A 17925-nucleotide genomic window follows, 5' to 3' on the forward strand; every position below is an offset into this window, starting at 1 on the left:
GCAACGGTTCGGGCCGCATTAAGGTGAACGGAAGAAAAATATGGAATAATAAAGAGACCTTCTATTGGGTGTAGAACAATAGGTGCCTGCCATGCAATGCATGGAGGCATTGCATTGCTATGGGCAGGCCCCAATTACTAATCATGAGCAGCATCAGAAACACATGCGTTAAGTTTTGCAATTGAACGACTGCTAAATATAGCAATGAAGTTTAAAAGTAACCAACAGAGCTTCTCTACTCCTACCCTGCTTTCCGCCTCCTCTTACCTCCACACTCTTGGCTCTGCCCACTTTGCAGGAATTTTTCAAAATGTGTCAGTTATCCTTTCACATGAGGATAAGTTACATTTTAAATTGTAGCTCTTAGATTAAATTAGAACAAAAAAAATTATTCAAAAGTATTTCATAAATGTAGCTGTTACATTTGCTATATTGGTCCCCGAGGACTTCTATTTGACTCTAATACAAGTTATTGAAATACATGAATAACACCAATTGAGCTGGGTATTATTACAATTCATATGATGCTAAAATTACCCATAAGAAAGTTCTAGTCACTAAAAGTAGGGTATGTAGACGAAATTGCATTTTCTGTTTTCAAGAGTGTAAAACTTTTGATGTGATGATACGAGTAATTTAATGTGTAAATGATATTAGCAGAAATCTTGTTAGTAGTTCCCAGGGCTTATAGTTAATATCAATAACTTTAATGAAAAGAATAACTTCTGTCATATATTGTACTGGTTACATGCAGAACTGTAATTCTTCTTATATTCCTATTCTGTACTGTTGGTTTCATTTTCTCCATCAGGTCTACCAAAATATTAGTCAATCAAATGAAACATGTTAGCCAATTTAAAACATTATTTAGCAGCAAATCTACCAGAGGTATAAATAAGTATAAATAATTTTGAACTTATTTAAATAAAATAAATTACAATGCAAAAATACTTAAAATGTAGAATATATTACTCCCACAGACTGCTTATTAAATCATTTTAAAATAATCAATACTTTGATTTATCCAAAAGGAAAATGAAGTGTTGACATAGCTTGCATCATTGAAGTATCTTCTAAAAGTTTTGTGGATGGTGATACTGCTAGAATGATCTTCAGTAGAAGTCAATCTTGCAACAAATCTGAAGAGGTCTTTGACTAAAAACTGTTGCTATATGACTCTTTCATGACTGTTATGGCAAACTAACAACTCAGTTTCAGGGGAGAACAGGCAATAGTCCACAGCAACATGTTCTGAAAGGCAATTATTGTTGGAAAGCACTGTTAATCCACCTAATCTACTGGTCCTCTTGAAATCTGTGCCGGGTTGTATGGTTAGAAAGAAACAGTGCAGTTATAAACATCCCTATAATGCTAATGTCCACACATTTCAGAATTTTCATTGTGCTAACATAGACTTGATATAAAACATATTTTAAACTAAAAGCCAAAATGTCTCCAAAATACAATCAAAACATTGATTTCAGACAAAAATCATTTGACCTTGGAAGTTTGATGACCACAAAAGCAGAACTTAAAGTTAATGTCTTTGTGTATTTTTGTAAAAATGTTTTATTTATGAAGTTCCCTTGACCATGAATTGCGTCTAAAACTCCGCAGTGAATCAAATTCCTACAGATATGCATTTTTTCCTGTCTAAAGCACATTCGATTTGTTTTAAAAAAAATAACGAATAAAGGGTCAAATGCTGCTTTAACCTATATATTTTCAGACATTTATTTTTAATTGTCCCTTTTTTTCGAATGATTGAAATAACTGTAAAGAAAAAAAAAATCTGCTGGAAAACTGCTGACTTTTTAACCTCTAGTATTGTGTAAAAGCAGTGAATTGTCTATTACTACTTTAGTGTTCGCAAGAGGCAAAACCTTCTCTCTTTCAGATGTGTTTCTGGTTTACTAATAGTGGACTTGATTGACATAATTAAAAGATAATCTCATCAGAAAGCACAAGATTCATGTTTTTCAAACTAGTGTGTTTTTTTACCTATATAAAAAGGTTCGGTAACACTTTATTTGAAGGGGGGTGAATAAGACAGTCATGCCACTGTCATAAACATGACATAACACCTGTCATGCACATGAACACGCCTTCATTAATATTTATGACTGTTGTCATGAAGCGTCGTTTGGCAAATTATGACACTTTTAATACAAAGTTGACATTATTCAAAATGTCTTTGTTATGACAACTTGACATTAACCAAGAAATCATTACTGTTTAAACTTTACCTTTAATAACATAAAGTTACCTAATTTTTAAAGTGCAATCAGTAATACTTTTATAACGAATTTATGTCAGTAATGATTTCTTGGTTAATGTCAAGTTGTCATAACAAAGACATTTTGAATAATGTCAACTTTGTATCAAAAGTGTCATAATTTACCGAATGACGCTTTATGACAACAGTCATAAATATTCATGAAGGCTCATTCGTGTTCATAACATGTGTTACGTCATGTTAATAAAAGTGTCATGACAGTTTTATTCACCCCCCTTCAAATAAAGTGTTACCGACGGTTCTTCTTTTTTATCCGTTCTTTAGTCCAACGAGCTCGAGTGGGCCATGACATTAGCCCTGGTTGGCAATAAGCCTAAATTTGTGAGACTGCTCCTGGAGAACGGTGTGATTCTGAAGAATTTCCTGAAGGATGACAACACCCTTTGTGAGCTCTACCAACGGCTGCCCAAATGCTTCTTCCTCGAAAAGCTGGGGAGGAAGAAACCTGCTGATGGCTGCAGGTTAAACTCTGCATCCATCAGCAAGAGGTTGCAGAGTTGGTACAAGAGGGTTTCTGTTTCGCCACTAAAACGGAGTTCACCCAGCAAGCATTTTGATTGCAAAGATATCTCTCTGCCCATTGTCGCTAAAGAAGTGCGCTGCCTGCTGGGAAAATTCACAAAGCCCATCTATCCTTCACCCCCCAAGGATGGAGAGCATACTGTGAACATAGATCCTGTGAGTATGTTTTATTCAGAACTTTAAGTGGGTAAAAACAAAATCCTACAATTAGAAGTAATTGTTTTTCATATAAAATAATGCTAAGAAAATACATTTAAAATAAGCTAGTTTTAAAACTTAACATTAATTTTTGTGTTTTTCTTTATTTTTATGTAAACTATTAATTTTCACCTGCCTGCCTCCTTTCCGCATCTGAATTCTGCAATTAGGCCTCTTGTGATAAGCAATAAATCAATTAATTGCATAATAAATTTAAATGAGTTTGATAATAAAATGAGAGCGATAATTGCTTGTTTATTTTTGTCGTGTCTCTCTTTCTATGAAAGAGACTGGATGACAAAAAGTTTTGCTCCAATTCATCCAGTTACTCTTCCCCTCTTGTTTCTTTTGTAATCGGTTAAACATACCAAGAGAAACCACCTCTCCTTGAGGTTACTCACAATCTTAGAGGTGGCTCCTTTGATAATGTGCATTAAGAAACAAAATACAACACATACAACGCAAACCTAAAATCAAAGCATGTATGCTTTGATTTTAAAAATGTAAAAATGCCCACCTCGTATAACTGACCAATTAACACAAGAAATCCAATCCATGATTTTTATTTTTTATTTTTTGCACAATTTCTCAGGAACCCAAAGTGAAAGAAAATGTTGAAGAGCGGGAAGAAGAAGCTAAGAGAAAAGCAGCCTGGGAAAAAGAAGCTAGGAGAGACGCAGGCAGAGATCTTTTTCTTTGGGCAGTTCTCCAGAACAACAAGGGGCTAGCTGATATTGCCTGGGGTCAGGTGATTAAAAATTCCTGCACATGCATTAAATAAGTGTCTTTAAAGTAGGTAAATGTGTGTAACTCTGCATTTCTCTGTATGTGCAGTGTAGAGACTGCATATCTGCTGCTCTTGCTGCTAGTAAGATCCTGAAGAAAATGTCAGAGAAGGCAAACAATGCTGACAAGACTCAGGAAATGCTGGAGCTCGCCAGACACTATGAAAATCATGCAATCGGTATGAGATAGAGGTAAAGAGAACCTTTACAGACTGAGGTGGGATTTATTGAAATGCATGTGGTTCTTCAGGTGTGTTCAGCGAGTGCTACAACAATAATGAGGAGCGTGCCCAGAAACTGTTGGTTCGAGTTTCACGCCTTTGGGGCGAGACGACGTGCCTGAGGCTGGCGCTGGAGGCTGATGATAAGAACTTTGTGGCTCATTCAGGCGTTCAGGTGAAGCAGATTTTTATTTGGATTTTATAAATCAGGATATGTATCATATTGGACTCCTGAAACAAAAATTCCTATGGAATTTAATGGGAATCTTTGTTTCTTACCAACTCTGATCGTCAGGAAAACCTTTTTTTTTGTGAACCAAACACACTGAATTCTAAGTGTCACCCCTGAATAATAATATTTTACTTAGCAAGAACTCTTGCATATAAATGTTATCTTTATTTTTTACCTCACAAATGTGTGTGTCAATCATGAGTATTGTGACAGTCTTATTGTCACAAATCAACATAATAGCCTTATTCGAAGTTAGCCAACACTAGTTATCTAACCAAGCTACTGCAAAAAAATCTGAAAAGTTTTATAAATAGTATATGGAATAATGGTGGAAAATGTATGCTAATGTGTGGTAAATCTAAATTGCTAAGAATTAACCAAAAGAGCTGGTCTTAATCAATCAAATTAAACTGTGGATCTTCAGAACAGTTTCCTTCTTGAAGAACACACACAGAATGTCAAGCATATGTCAAATGTTATAGCGAATGATCGCTTTTCACACTTTACATCCAAATCCATCTTGTTAAGAGATCTTGAGCGATCAGTCTCATTCAGATAGTCTCCTCTCTTAGTCACTTTGACATTCTCTAAGTGATAAGAATAGGGAGAAAAAACAACAACCTGCCCGAAATAGCAGTGACCAAGGACAAGATGAAATACTGCTGCAGAGAGCAAGGTCCTCAGGCCAGCCTCTGCTCACAACACATGATGAGGAACAAGCATAACAGTAAAAGGAAACTACAAATTAACTTTAAAGCCTGTAAGCTAAACTACCAGAACTCAACATAACAGACCTGGTCATCTGTTGGCATAATGGTGGCAGCCTTAAAGAATAACTTGAAATTAAATTGAGGTAATAAACAAAATGTCCCCAGTGAGGCAGCTGACATTACTGCCTATACTTTATTGTGCATTTGTATTATTTGTGTGTGTGTCTCTGTGTGTGTCTGACACCCTGGATGAGGTGTCAGACACACACAAAAGAAAGAGAATGTCTTGAATGACATTCAAAACCTGTTGATGAATGTGTTCAAGGTTTTTTCTTTTATCATCTCAATAAATAAAATAAAAATTCATAGTTATATAAATAAATGCATAAATAAATTAGCTGAAAAAGAATAGAATGCCATCTCTAGGTTGGGGAGGATGTCCTGCCCCAAGTGGAGGATTTTAAGTATCTCTGGATCTTGTTCACAAATGAGGGAAAAATGGAGCGAGAGATCGACAGGCTGATCGGCGCAGCATCTGCAGTGAAGAGGGCACTGTACCGATCTGTCGTAGTGGAGAGAGAGCTGAGTGAAAAAGTTAAGCTCTTTATTTACCAGTCGATCTATGTTCCTACCCTGATCGATGGCCATGAGCTTTGGGTCATGTCCGAAAGAACGAGATCACGGATACAAGCGGCTGAAATTAGTTTTCCCCCTCGGGTGTCTTTGCTCTTCCTTAGAGAGAGAAGCTCGGTTGTCCAGGAGGGACTCAGAGTAGAGCCGCTGCTCCTCCACGTAGAGAGGAGCAGATTTCTGAGGTGGCTCAGAAATCTGGTTAGGATGCCCAAGCCCCCCACACACACCTACACACACACACACACACACACACACACACACACACACACACACACACACACACACACACAATGAGTGTTGACATTGTTCCATTGCTGTTGTAAAATTGCCATTCTGTTTTAAAATCTACAAATCATCACAAATGTTCCACAAATTGGTCTACAAGTGCTTAAGAAAGTGAAAAATGAAAATATTTCAAACATGAAATAATTCCTGTGTAGAATAAAGCATAGCAGAAAGTATTATATAAAACATTATTTTGAGTCAAAATGACAAAAGTAGTGTAAAAACACATTTATTCTAACGCAGGTCAAAAAAGACCCACTTATGGAAGACTGTACAGTCAATCACTCACACATCAGAGGGTTAATATAGACCTCCACAGTGACGTTTAAAATTCTTCTCTCATTTCTGTTTGCTCCAGTCTTTAGGATTACCTTAAGAGCTTCATAAACTGTCTGTCTTCTGTATTGTACAGACATTTTGATAAAATGCTTGTGCTTTAGGCTCTTCTTACTCAGATCTGGTGGGGTAAGCTTTCAGACGAAAATTGTTTATGGAAGGTTGGGATCTGCATGGTCATCTTCCCTCTGATCTACATTGGATTCCTGGATTTCAGGTGAGCTATTAATTATTAAGTTGTAATTTTTTTATGGATATAACCAATAACTAATGATATTCAGTGTCTAAGAAAATTTGAATATTGTGAAAAGGCAGTAATTTTATAAATGAAAATTCTGGAAGTTGTAAAACCTCAAATTTCCACATTTATTTTAATAATTAATGTCTTTTTGTCCTGTGAATTTTCTTTTTAAAGAGAAATGAGTGAAATCGATGAGGGGGAAAAAACAGAGGAAGAAGAGAGAATTTCTCATTCCACGTAAGAGAACTCTGATTGATTCAATTAATGACCCATTTAACATTGAGATTTTACATAACACTCTGAGTTTTAAAACTTTTTTTATATATATATATAACCGATAACTTTTGATCAAATGAGAGTTATGTTGGTCCTGATATTTCTACCCACTGTGAATTTTCTTTTTAAAGAGAAATGAGTGAAATTGATAATGAGGGAAAAAAAACAGAGGGAGAAGAGAGAATTTCTCATTCCATGTAAGAGAACTCTGATTGATTCAATTAATGACCCATTTAACATTGAGATTTTACATAACACTCTGAGTTTTAAAACTTTTTTTATATATATAACCGATAACTTTTGATCAAATGAGAGTTATGTTGGTCCTGATATTTCTACCCACAGTGTGCAGAGTGATGAGTCTCCTTACTGGAAAGCACTGGAAGCACTGTACTGCTCTCCTCAGGTCAAGTTTTTTGGAAACATCGTCTCGTACTTTGCCTTCCTCATCCTGTTTGCTTACGTCCTGATGATCGACTTCCAGAGTACACCATCTGTAGTAGAAATACTGCTTTACATCTGGTTGTTCACTCTGGTGTGTGAGGAGATCAGACAGGTGAGATCCTGCAAATATAATAGACATTCATTTATAAAAATACTAGGACTTTCACATCCACACTTGGTACCCATGACAAAGATGTATAAAGAACCATAAAACAAATTTACATTTTGTTGCAGTAGCACATTCACATCCTGAAAATAACAACTTATTTAGAAAGCTCAATAACAGTTACTTTAAAATAAATGAATCTGATGCATTTATTTCCAATGTACAATGAGAGTTTTTCATATGGATCACATGGGCAACATTAAAAAATGAGTTAACCCAAATTAAAATAGAACTTATTTATTTTTCAGTTGTGCTCTCCCTTTTTCCCCACAGTGTATTAGAGGCATAGCGCCCTGCGTGGCTTCACTTAGCCCCTTGCCATACAAAGCTTGACTTGTTTGTTTATTTTAGTGATAGAAAGGACAAGTTTACAGGTGTAAGTCAAAAAATTAGAATATCATGAAAAAGTTAATTTAAATCAGTAATTCCATTCAAAATGTAAAATTTGTATTCATTTGTTGCATATAGACTGATATATTTAAAATGTTTATTTCTTTTAATGTTGATGATTATTACTGACAACTAATGAAGTTCATTATCTCAGAAAATTAGAAAATTGTCAAAAGGTTCAATATTGAAGACCCTGGGGCCACACCTTTTTCTGCTAAATAACTCAAAACACCTGCAAATCCTTTTAATTTGTCTCTCAGTCCAGTTTTGTATCAAGGGGATGACTGCTGACTTGACAGCTGTCCAAAAGATGACCTTTGACACCTTGCAGAAGAGAGCAAGACACAAAGGGTCATTGCTAAAGAAGCTTGAGCTGGTACACAGAGCTCTGTGTCCAATCATATTCATAGAGAGGTTAAGGGGAGAAAAAGATGTGGTAGAAAAAAAGTGGACAAGCAATATGGATAACTACATTCCTGAGAGGATCTTGAAACAAGACCCATTGAAAAATGTTGGTGAGATTCACAAAGAGTGGACTGCAGCTGGAGTCGGTGCTTCAAAAACCACCACACAGATATATACAAGACATGGTTTTCAGCTGTCACATTCCTTTTGTCAAGCCACTCTTGAACAAGATTAGGGCATCAGAAGTGTCTCACCTGGGCTGAAGACAAACAGGAGTGGACTGCTGCTGAGTGGTTCAAAGTTATGTTCTCTGATGAAAGTAAATTTTGCGTTTACTTTGAAATCAAGGTCCCAGAGTGGAGGAAGAAAGGAAAGGCAGAGAATCCACATTGCTTGAGGTCCAGTGTAAAGTTTCCACTGTCAGTGATGGTTTGGGGTCCCATGTTATCTGCTGGTGTTTTCTGAGGTCCAAAGTCAACGCATCTGCTAGGAAGTTTTAGGGCAATTCCTACTGCTAACCAATTTTATGGAGATGCAGATTTAATTTTCCAACAGGATGAGAGAGTTACTCCTCCAAGGAGGATTTGAGATAAGACAGTGGGCCAGCAACCTACTTGAGATGTTGCCCATCTGCCCAGCACGGCCAGGTCAGAAAGCTGTGAACTGTGGTTGAACTTCAAAAGCCTTGATCCACAGGAGTCAACATTGGGTCTCAGCTGGCACTGCCCAACTGATGTCCTGGAATACAAGCGTCGCCCAGTGTCACGTTGCGCAATATTTATAAGGTGCTAGCCAGTCAGTATGACCCATTGGGTTATATCTGCCCTTACACCACAAGAGCAAAGCTCATTGTGCAGACCCTGTGGAATACAGAGAGAGGATGGGATGAGCCCATAGAAGGAAGTCTGCTTCAGTGCTGGCTCGAATGGGAAGAAGAACTGTCTAATCTCCAGCACATCATCATCCCTCACTGCTACCGTCCTCACAGCATCAGTGGTACTTCAAACGAGGTTCACATCTTCTGTGACGCCTCTGAGAAATCCTATGGAGCTGTTGCCTATCTGAGAGTCACAGAGCAACAGGCACGCATCTCCACTTCTTTCATCATGGCACGCTCAAGAGTTGCATCCCGCAAACAGGTGTCGATTCCCCGACTGGAGCTGTGTGCTGCGTTGACAGGAGCCCAACTAGCCAAAGTGCTCCAAACTGAACTCTCACTACCCCTGCACTCTGTCTATCTGTGGACGGATTCTACTACAGTGCTGCAGTGGATCCAGTCCAGTTCCTGCAGGTACAAAGTTTTTGTTGGGACTCGGATTTGTGAAATACAGGAGTTGACCTCCTCAGAGCAGTGGGGTTATGTGAACTCTGATAAAAATCCAGCTGATGACATCACAAGACGGAAATCACTGTCAGAGCTCACCATCTCCAGCCGTTGGTCACAGGGCCCCCACTTCCTCACACAGACTCCTGACACTTGGCCAAAACCCCCGACAGAGTTCCCAGATTGTGGCAATGAAGAACTCAGAAAGACCGCTTTCTGTAGCTTCACATCTATATCTCAAAATCTGCCAGATCCTACACAGAGCACATCATTAGAGGACCTGGTTCTGGCCACTCACCAATCCCTGCATGGGGCGGCTGCCACCTCCTTCACTGCTGCCGAGCGTCAAGAAGCAGAGACTCAGCTGCTTTGTTCTGCACAGAAGGACAGCTTCCCAGAAAAGGTCCAAGCCCTCCAAGCAGGTGACACTGTGCGCCCCAGCAGTCGTCTTAGTGCTCTTTCCCCTGAGTATGACAGCCTCAGTGGACTGATAAGAGTTGGAGGCCACCTGTGTCAAGCTATAGATGTAGACCCTGACAGCATCCATCCAGTTGTGTTAGCTCCTGATCATCCTCTGACTCGTCTCATCATAAAGCACTACGATGCTCTACTGCTTCACCCGGGTGCAGAGAGACTCTATGCAGAAATACGATGCACCTATTGGATTCTCAGAGGTCGGCAGGCCATTAAGAAACACACCAAAGATGGCTGACCTTCCCTCAGCTCGTTTGAGACTCTACAAACCCCCATTCTGGTCTACAGGCGTAGACTGTTTTGGACCGTACCTAGTTAAGATTGGACGTCGAAGAGAGAAATGCTGGGGGATCATCTACAAATGTCTTACCACTCGATGTGTTCACTTGGATCTCCTCCCTAGCCTCGACACCGACTCTTTCCTGATGTCATTACGCAGGTTTATTGCTCGCCGGGGGAAGCCATACGAGCTGTGGTCCGACAGAGGCACCAATTTCAGGGGAGGCCATAAAGAACTGCAGAGCGCCTTTGAAAACATGGCCCCAGTGTTGCAGCAACAGTTGGCCAAACAGACCATCAACTTTAACTTCAACCCGCCACATGCTCCTCACTTCGGGGGAGCCTGGGAGAGGGAAATCAGGTCAGTCAAATCAGCTTTACAAGTTGTCCTGAAAGACCACGTTGTGGCAGAGGAAGTGCTTCTAACAGCTCTCATAGAGGTTGAAGGCATCCTTAACTCTAAACCTCTCGGTTATGCCTCCTCTGACGTGGCTGACCTGGACCCCATCACGCCAAACCTTCTGTTAATGGGGCGGCAGGATGCAGGACTACCACAAGCAGTGTATGGTCCTCATGATGCCCTGTTCAAGAGGAGATGGCAACACAGTCAGGTCGTCAGTGACCATTTTTGGAAACGCTTCATCCAGGACTACCTCCCAGGACTTCAGTTATGACAGAAATGGAGGAAATCTAATGGAGGAAATCTACTGATAATACTGCTGTGGGACAAATTGTGATGATTGTTGATTCCAACCTTCCCCGAGGACTGTGGCCCGTCGGGACCATCACCAAGGTTTTCCCTGGGACGGATGGCGTTGTTCGAGCTGCTGAGGTGAAGGTCAAGGACAGCATCTACATTCGCCCGGTAACCAAACTGGTAGAGCTTCCTGAAATGCCTGAAGATTTGGATCCTTCTTCTACCTAGTGGGCTTTGAATGAGTGTATTTGTTTGCAAATACAGGGGCGGCTGTTAAAAGTCCACCTGTTCGTTTTAGCACTACAATACCCATGATGCATCTGTTCGTTTTACCCATGGTGCATCTGTTCGTTTTTTTGTTTTGTTTTTTTTTGTAGTTCGACTTTCATCTAGATGAGTAAGTCATCGTTTTTTTCTGTGCTTCTGTGGTTCGGTGGCATTAAAATCCATCAATAGAAAACTTCTGAGCTGCATGCCTATTCCTTCTGACCGAGGAAGATTCAATTGACGAGACATCTGTAATTAGCGCAAGCTAGCACACAGTCTTTTACACCAACATTTATAAAAATCCTTTTATTGTATTGGTGTTAAGTAATATTCTAATTTTCTGAGATACTGAATTTGGGGTTTTCATCAGTTGTGAATTATAATCATCAATATTAAAAGAAAATAACATTTGAAATATATCAGTCTGTGAGTAACGAATGATAATATATAAGTTTCCCTTTTTAAATGGAATTACTGATTTAAATAAATATTTTCATGTTATTCTAATTTTTTTTACAAGTACCTGTGTATAAACCTTGTATGAGGCTCATTTTCAGGGGAGTACTGCACTAAGATAGGCATTATACATACAAGTTACAAAGTTTGCTCCTCTCATGCTATTAAAACAGTTATGTTTTCATTACAAATACGCGCAAATCTTTGTATATGTTTTGCTAATGTTGAAAAACAGAACTTCACAATTGCTGTGTTTCCATTAAATAAGAAATAAAATTGAAGTCACTTATGAATAAGCTTGTTTATGTGATAAGTCATTAAAATAATAGCAGTTATGTGAGATTATATTAATATTAATAATTCAGCAGAAATCTCTGCTTGCTTACGAAATATTCTCTGTTTGCTTTTGGAACAAAAATGCACCGTTGCCTGGCAACCTCTCAGCCGATACAATGAAAGTGTTGTGCTTGGTATATTTGTTTCCTTCTAGCGGGTGTGTGTCGGGGAATGTTATCGATTTTATATAATTTTATATATCCTGTAAACGGGGCCTTAATATATGGCTGGTCATCAGATGACGTAGCATCGACATCACCCAATGCAGATGGAGGGGAAGAAGTAAATGCACACGGTTTACTTTTGTTGATCCAGCAGCAAAATGCCTAAATTCTGAGTCGTGTATGGTTGTTCTAACCATTCTAACAGAGAGAAAAATAAACGTTATTTTCGGGTTTCGAAGGTTGGTCACAAGGGAGTTAATTTTAAAAAACTTACCAAAAAATAAAAATAAAAATGAGAAAAGTGGATCAACAATCTATGACTAAAATCAGGAGGTGCGGAAGCTAACAATGTTTCTGCAGCACCCACTTTCTGACTGGTAACGATCGCATCTTTTAAATTGTATTTTCAGATATTTTATTAGACTGTTACTTAGAAGGACAACCATTCATATGTAAGATAAGATATATTATTTTTATGCTGTAGCTTGGTAGTCCCCAGAGTGCTAGTGTTGTTAGCAGTAGCTCAGTGCCGAGTCCCTGACAGAAAATATGTTTTATATTTTCATATAAATTATTTTTTAAGAAAAAAATAATTTTTCTTAAAAATTATTTTTTTAAGAAAAAAATAATTTAACTTTAAAGAAAAAGCTAAAAGAATTCAATATAACCTTCCCAGCATAACAGTCACAGTGAGCTGTTACTATTCCCCCACATGGTTCGTGTCTGACCATGAATGAGAAGATTTTAAATTGTTTATCATTTAAATGTAAGATTTTAAGGAGCTAGCAAGTTTATTTGGTAAAAGTTCAAAGAACAATCTTAATACTAAGATGTTTTTTGTTACCATAGCTACAATCTGATGTTGTGAGTTTAATCTTTGAGTTTGAGCTCTGATATTCACAAATACATCTCAGTAAACTACAATTATCACTGATTTCTTTTGATGTTGGCCAATTAAACTACCCTTTCCTCCCAGAATGTACTAAATCTATGTTGAAATGCTGTTTGGGGTGCTGATGTTTTTAGCAGCAAAAGAGGCCCCTAAATCAAATTCTGCTCAAGGCGTCATCCAACCTTGGACCAGCTCAAGGGACTTCAGCTTCCTCCCACAGTTCAAAAACATGACTGTTAGGTTAATTGGTCTCTCTAAATTCTCTTTAGGTGTGAGTTTGTGCGTGCATGGTTGTGCTTGGTTGTTTGTCCTGTCTGTCTCTGCATTGCCCTGCAGACTGGTAACTGTCTCGCTGGAGATAGGCACCAGTACTCCTCCCGACCCCACTAGGGACAAGGGTGTACAGAAAATGGATTTAAGTAAAATCAGTGAGAATCCAATACGAGGCCAAGACAAGTGATTGATGGCAAAATGTTTTACTGGAAATAATGAGATGGTGTTGAAGAGGTTCCACCATGTGTGGTTGCACTGGCAGGTCTGGAACACAAAAACAGAGGTGAGAGGCATGACTGCATGAAAATCAGGGAGGACACAGAAAGAATTGCCAGGAATGGGGAACCCAGAGGGGTCAAGAATCTAGGCTTGGGATTGTTGGGTGAGCAGACAATGGGAGGGCTTTGGATCTTAGGGGATTCACAGAAGACAGAGACAAATCTAAAAGCAACCAGGGTTCAGTAGTCAAAATGGTCCAGGGTAAGGCAAAGGAGGCTCTCCGTCAAGGAAAATCCAATATTCAGTTGACTAGAAGCAGTCAACTTCTAGTAGCAAGGCTTAGTAACAAGAAGTCAGAAACCCTTTCAAAGTAGTATGGACTAGGTAAAAGCAGTGGTTAAAGACGGGCAAGATAAAAACTCCCAGAAACTCCTTGGACATGAATCAGGGCTTAAAAGCTGTGACAGGGGCAACAGATGATCTTACATTGAGTAGGTGATGATCAAGCTGTTTAAATAGGGAGCAGCACAGTATAGGTGAGGATAATGAGGGAGGGAGAATAAGCTGTACAATCAAGGTAGAGCTGAAATCATGATCATTTTTAAGCTTATTATGCATTTACCATGCTTGTATATGTGTTAAAAACAGCACTGCATGGTATCTTTAATTGAATAATTTCTCTTTTTATACTTTAACCATGAGTAGCTTTATAATGTCTGTTACTTTTAGCTGTTCCAATATTTAAGCTGTGGAGGTTAGAGATTGAAAATAATCTAAAGGCACTTTTGCACGGAACGGAACGGTACGGAACGGAATGGTTGTGTTCGCATTACACTCTGGGGGGCCATCGAAGCGGTGCCGGACGTCATTACTTTTAAAACTAAACAATGGTTTCGATGTAGCGGCCAAAGCCTTTTCCTCAGAGATGCGGCGGAAAACTTTCTCTTCCTCGTTGACCGATCTAGCTCATTCTATACTCGTTCATCAGCGAGTAAGCAAATTACCTCATCATAGGACCAGGTGATTGCATTATATTGAGGCGAATCCATTGTTGATTAAAACTAATAATAAAAATATTGAAAAGAGCACTCTTTACAAAATACAGTAGTGAGAGCCAGCTGTCAACGGAAAATCAACGTCTGACTCCATGACAACCAGCGGCCAATCAGTTGCTGGTTCTAAGCAGAACCGCTTGGCCGGCACGATTGGAACCACAGCTCTTGTGGTTCCGTGGGGCCGGGTGGAACTGGTCGCAAGTTGCAATGCGAACATGCTCTGAACCGTTCCGTACTGTTCCGTGCAGTGCGAAAGCGCCTTAATTCAGAATTAATATCTGACAATGAAATTCTGACATGTCCATATAAATCTCTGTTTTCTGTCTCAGTTGTTTTATGACCCTGATAATTTTGGGTTTCGTGAGAAAGCCAAGGTGTACATTAAAGAGGTGTGGAACATTTTGGACGTCCTTTCCATCCTGGGGTTCTGTCTAGGACTTGCATTCAGGTACCTTCTCTGTTTTTCAGAGACATGGAAAGTCTTTAAGCCACTCAATAATCTGTGACTCACAAACTTTTCATTTTCATTTTTTTACTTTAGGCTGACAACCAAGTTGTTCTACCCAGGTAAAATCATCCTGTGCATCGACTTTGTGGTCTTCTGTCTCCGCCTCATGGCAGTCTTCACCATCAGCCGAACACTGGGACCTAAAATCATCATAGTCAAGAAGATGGTGAGGAATTTTGCATAAGTGTTTAAGGACGATCCATATATAAGGTAGAGGCAACAGTAGAATGATGCACTTCATAATACTTAGGAGCCACTAGTCCTTAGGCTTGGACAACATTTTCTCACCAGCATTCTCAGTCCTGAAAAATATGAGTATATTCTAGTATCTACCGTTCCAGACTTTATTCTGCATCTTGCTTCTAAATCTGAGTTTCTAAATCAGAACCTGCACAAATCATTTATTGTCATTAAGATGGAGATATTTACCTGCAGTTTTATATTTTTTTTACAGTCTTTTTGTCGTCTAACTCGGTGGTCCCCAAACCCCGGTCCGTGGACCGGTACCGGTCCGTGGACCAATTGGTACTGGGCCGCGCAAGAAATAATTAAATATTTCCGTTTTATGTATTATTTGAGTCTGGAGGATCTTTTATTTTGAAAATCCTGTAACCGGATTCTCTCGGTTACTTGCGCGCCAACACTGAGCCCACAAGCAGAAAAATGAGTAAGAAACAGATCAGGTATCTTTGGAAAGTTTCTTTGCAAAGGGGAAAAGGCCCAGAGAAGAGACAGGAGAATGGATTTATCACGGACCGGTAGGTGAGTCCCACATTACAAGCCGCTCTGCATAACATGCGGCGACCGGCTGCTAATGAGGCAATGAAGCTTCAAACTGCTTCGCCACGTAGAGAAAAGCAGGCTGTGGATATAAGCAACACTTCGGGTGTCATTGTCTCTCATCACTCCCAGATGGAACTGTCTGGTTGCAGAGAAACAAGCTCCCGTTAGTCATTATCGTGAGTTAAAATTTTCACGAAAGTAAAATGTTTGTTTTTGTGGCGCTTCTGTATCTTATTTTGAAGGGATATGTAAACGTTACCATAGCGACCAGAGTCAGAGCGTTTGGGCAGTGGTCAGGAGGAGATGAGTAGAGCTTGTGAGTCTTAAGTCTGGTTTAGACGGCAAGATTTAAGAATTGTCGGCGATTCTCCAAACCTCTGTGACCACAGAGCTGATAAAAGTCCAACAGGTTCGATCGGTTCGTGTCTCCAGCCACAAGGCAGGAGCAGCATACCACACAAACCTATTCCAGTCACGAACATCGCGATTCCAGAAGAAAATCCACAAAACCCCCAACATAGCAAACGGGAATTTAGAATAACTAAACACGGATGACGATGTAAAAACAATAGTGATAGATTGTGGACTCATTTTAAGAGATAAAAGACGTAACAAAAAGAAAAGGTGGTAGATAAAAGACGACGGGAGCAACCGCTCTATTTGCTGCACTATTATTTGGAGGTGAATATGTTTTTTCATAGTCAACATTTTTGACTGAATAAACATAAACATATATAATAATGACCTTTAGATTTAATAATAAACATTTCCACATATAATCTCCGATATCCACTGGACTCTCAGTTGAGCGATATCAGCTGTTTGGGATTCCCCTCTGTTTTTACGTCACCGCGCTTTCTGATTGGCTACCTGTCACATACAGCAGGTTGTATTCTCGTTCCCAGTCAAGGAAAACCCCACAGTCTGCGATAAAAAGGCCAAGACAACCCACATCGGGTGTATTCAGGATTTAGCGGGAACATCAACATTCACGCCCAACAAGCCCCCTTCCCCCCAGGCCGCAGCAAAATTTTTCAAGTCTTGACCAGTCCGCGGTATTAAAAAGGTCGGGGACCACTGCTCTAACTGATGTGTAATTCTGTTCTCCAGATGATGGATATTTTCTTCTTCATGTTCCTTCTGAGCATCTGGGTAATGGCGTACGGTGTTGCCAAACAAGGCATCCTCATCGAAAATGACAATCGACTGGACTGGATTGTCCGTGGGGCTATTTACGAGCCGTACCTCGTTATATTTGGAAGTTTCCCAGAAAACATTGACAGTGAGTGGAGAAGTGCACTGTGTAGTTTTAATATGTGAGGAGAAATCATAATCCGTGTGCATGTAAGGCAACTTTTCTTGGTGATGTTGCCTGTTCTAGTTTCAGTGTTTTGTCTCCTGCAGATGCTGGATTTGATATAAATTCATGCAGCATGAATGGTACGGATCCCCTGAAGCCCAAGTGTCCTGTGCTGAATGAAAACCAAATGCCGGTCTTCCCTGAGTGGATCACCATCATCATGCTCTGTGTTTACTTGCTCTTTGCCAACATATTGCTCCTCAACCTGCTTATAGCCGTCTTTAAGTGAGTCCTTAGCACCACATCATCTGTCAACTTTGGTTTTCAACATAATGAATCTGTTAATCTTTCATCTGTACAGCTACACGTTTGAGGAGGTCCATGAGAATACGGATAGGATCTGGAAGTTTCAAAGATATCAGTTGATCAAAGAGTACTACAGCCGCCCGGCCCCTCCGCCTCCTTTCATCATCTTGAGTCATTTCTACCTCTTCACGAACTGGGTGTGGGACATGATGAAAAACAAAAATCCACAACTTTTCACATCATATCTGTATACGTCTCGGAGTGAAAACAATGACTTCAGTAAGACCTTAGTCCATAATTTCTATATACGTGATAAGATGTGTTCTGAGGTCCATTGTATTGTCTAAAATGGCTACACCATCCATCCATCCATCCATCCATCCATCCATCCATCCATCCATCCATCCATCCATCCATCCATCCATCCATCCATCCATCCATCCATCCATCCA

General features: G+C 39.6%; 1 protein-coding gene across 1 annotated transcript in view; it reads left to right on the forward strand.

Annotated features, from left to right (window-relative positions):
• The window catches only part of LOC103155777 (transient receptor potential cation channel subfamily M member 2-like), a 60691-nt gene extending 42814 nt beyond the window's left edge, over window positions 1-17877 (forward strand). Inside the window, exons 5-17 of the mRNA XM_016663809.1 lie at window positions 2561-2974; window positions 3609-3764; window positions 3851-3980; window positions 4052-4197; window positions 6323-6435; window positions 6634-6696; window positions 6867-6932; window positions 7081-7291; window positions 14906-15024; window positions 15118-15250; window positions 16978-17149; window positions 17272-17452; window positions 17529-17877. Coding sequence (XP_016519295.1) covers window positions 2561-2974; window positions 3609-3764; window positions 3851-3980; window positions 4052-4197; window positions 6323-6435; window positions 6634-6696; window positions 6867-6932; window positions 7081-7291; window positions 14906-15024; window positions 15118-15250; window positions 16978-17149; window positions 17272-17452; window positions 17529-17820 — 2196 coding nt within the window. The 3' untranslated portion in view covers window positions 17821-17877. The remainder of the gene's footprint in view (window positions 1-2560; window positions 2975-3608; window positions 3765-3850; window positions 3981-4051; window positions 4198-6322; window positions 6436-6633; window positions 6697-6866; window positions 6933-7080; window positions 7292-14905; window positions 15025-15117; window positions 15251-16977; window positions 17150-17271; window positions 17453-17528) is intronic.
• Window positions 17878-17925: the final 48 nt, after the last annotated feature.

This window comes from Poecilia formosa, unplaced genomic scaffold, assembly GCF_000485575.1.
Source record: "Poecilia formosa unplaced genomic scaffold, Poecilia_formosa-5.1.2 Scaffold447, whole genome shotgun sequence".
Lineage (NCBI taxonomy): Eukaryota > Metazoa > Chordata > Actinopteri > Cyprinodontiformes > Poeciliidae > Poecilia > Poecilia formosa.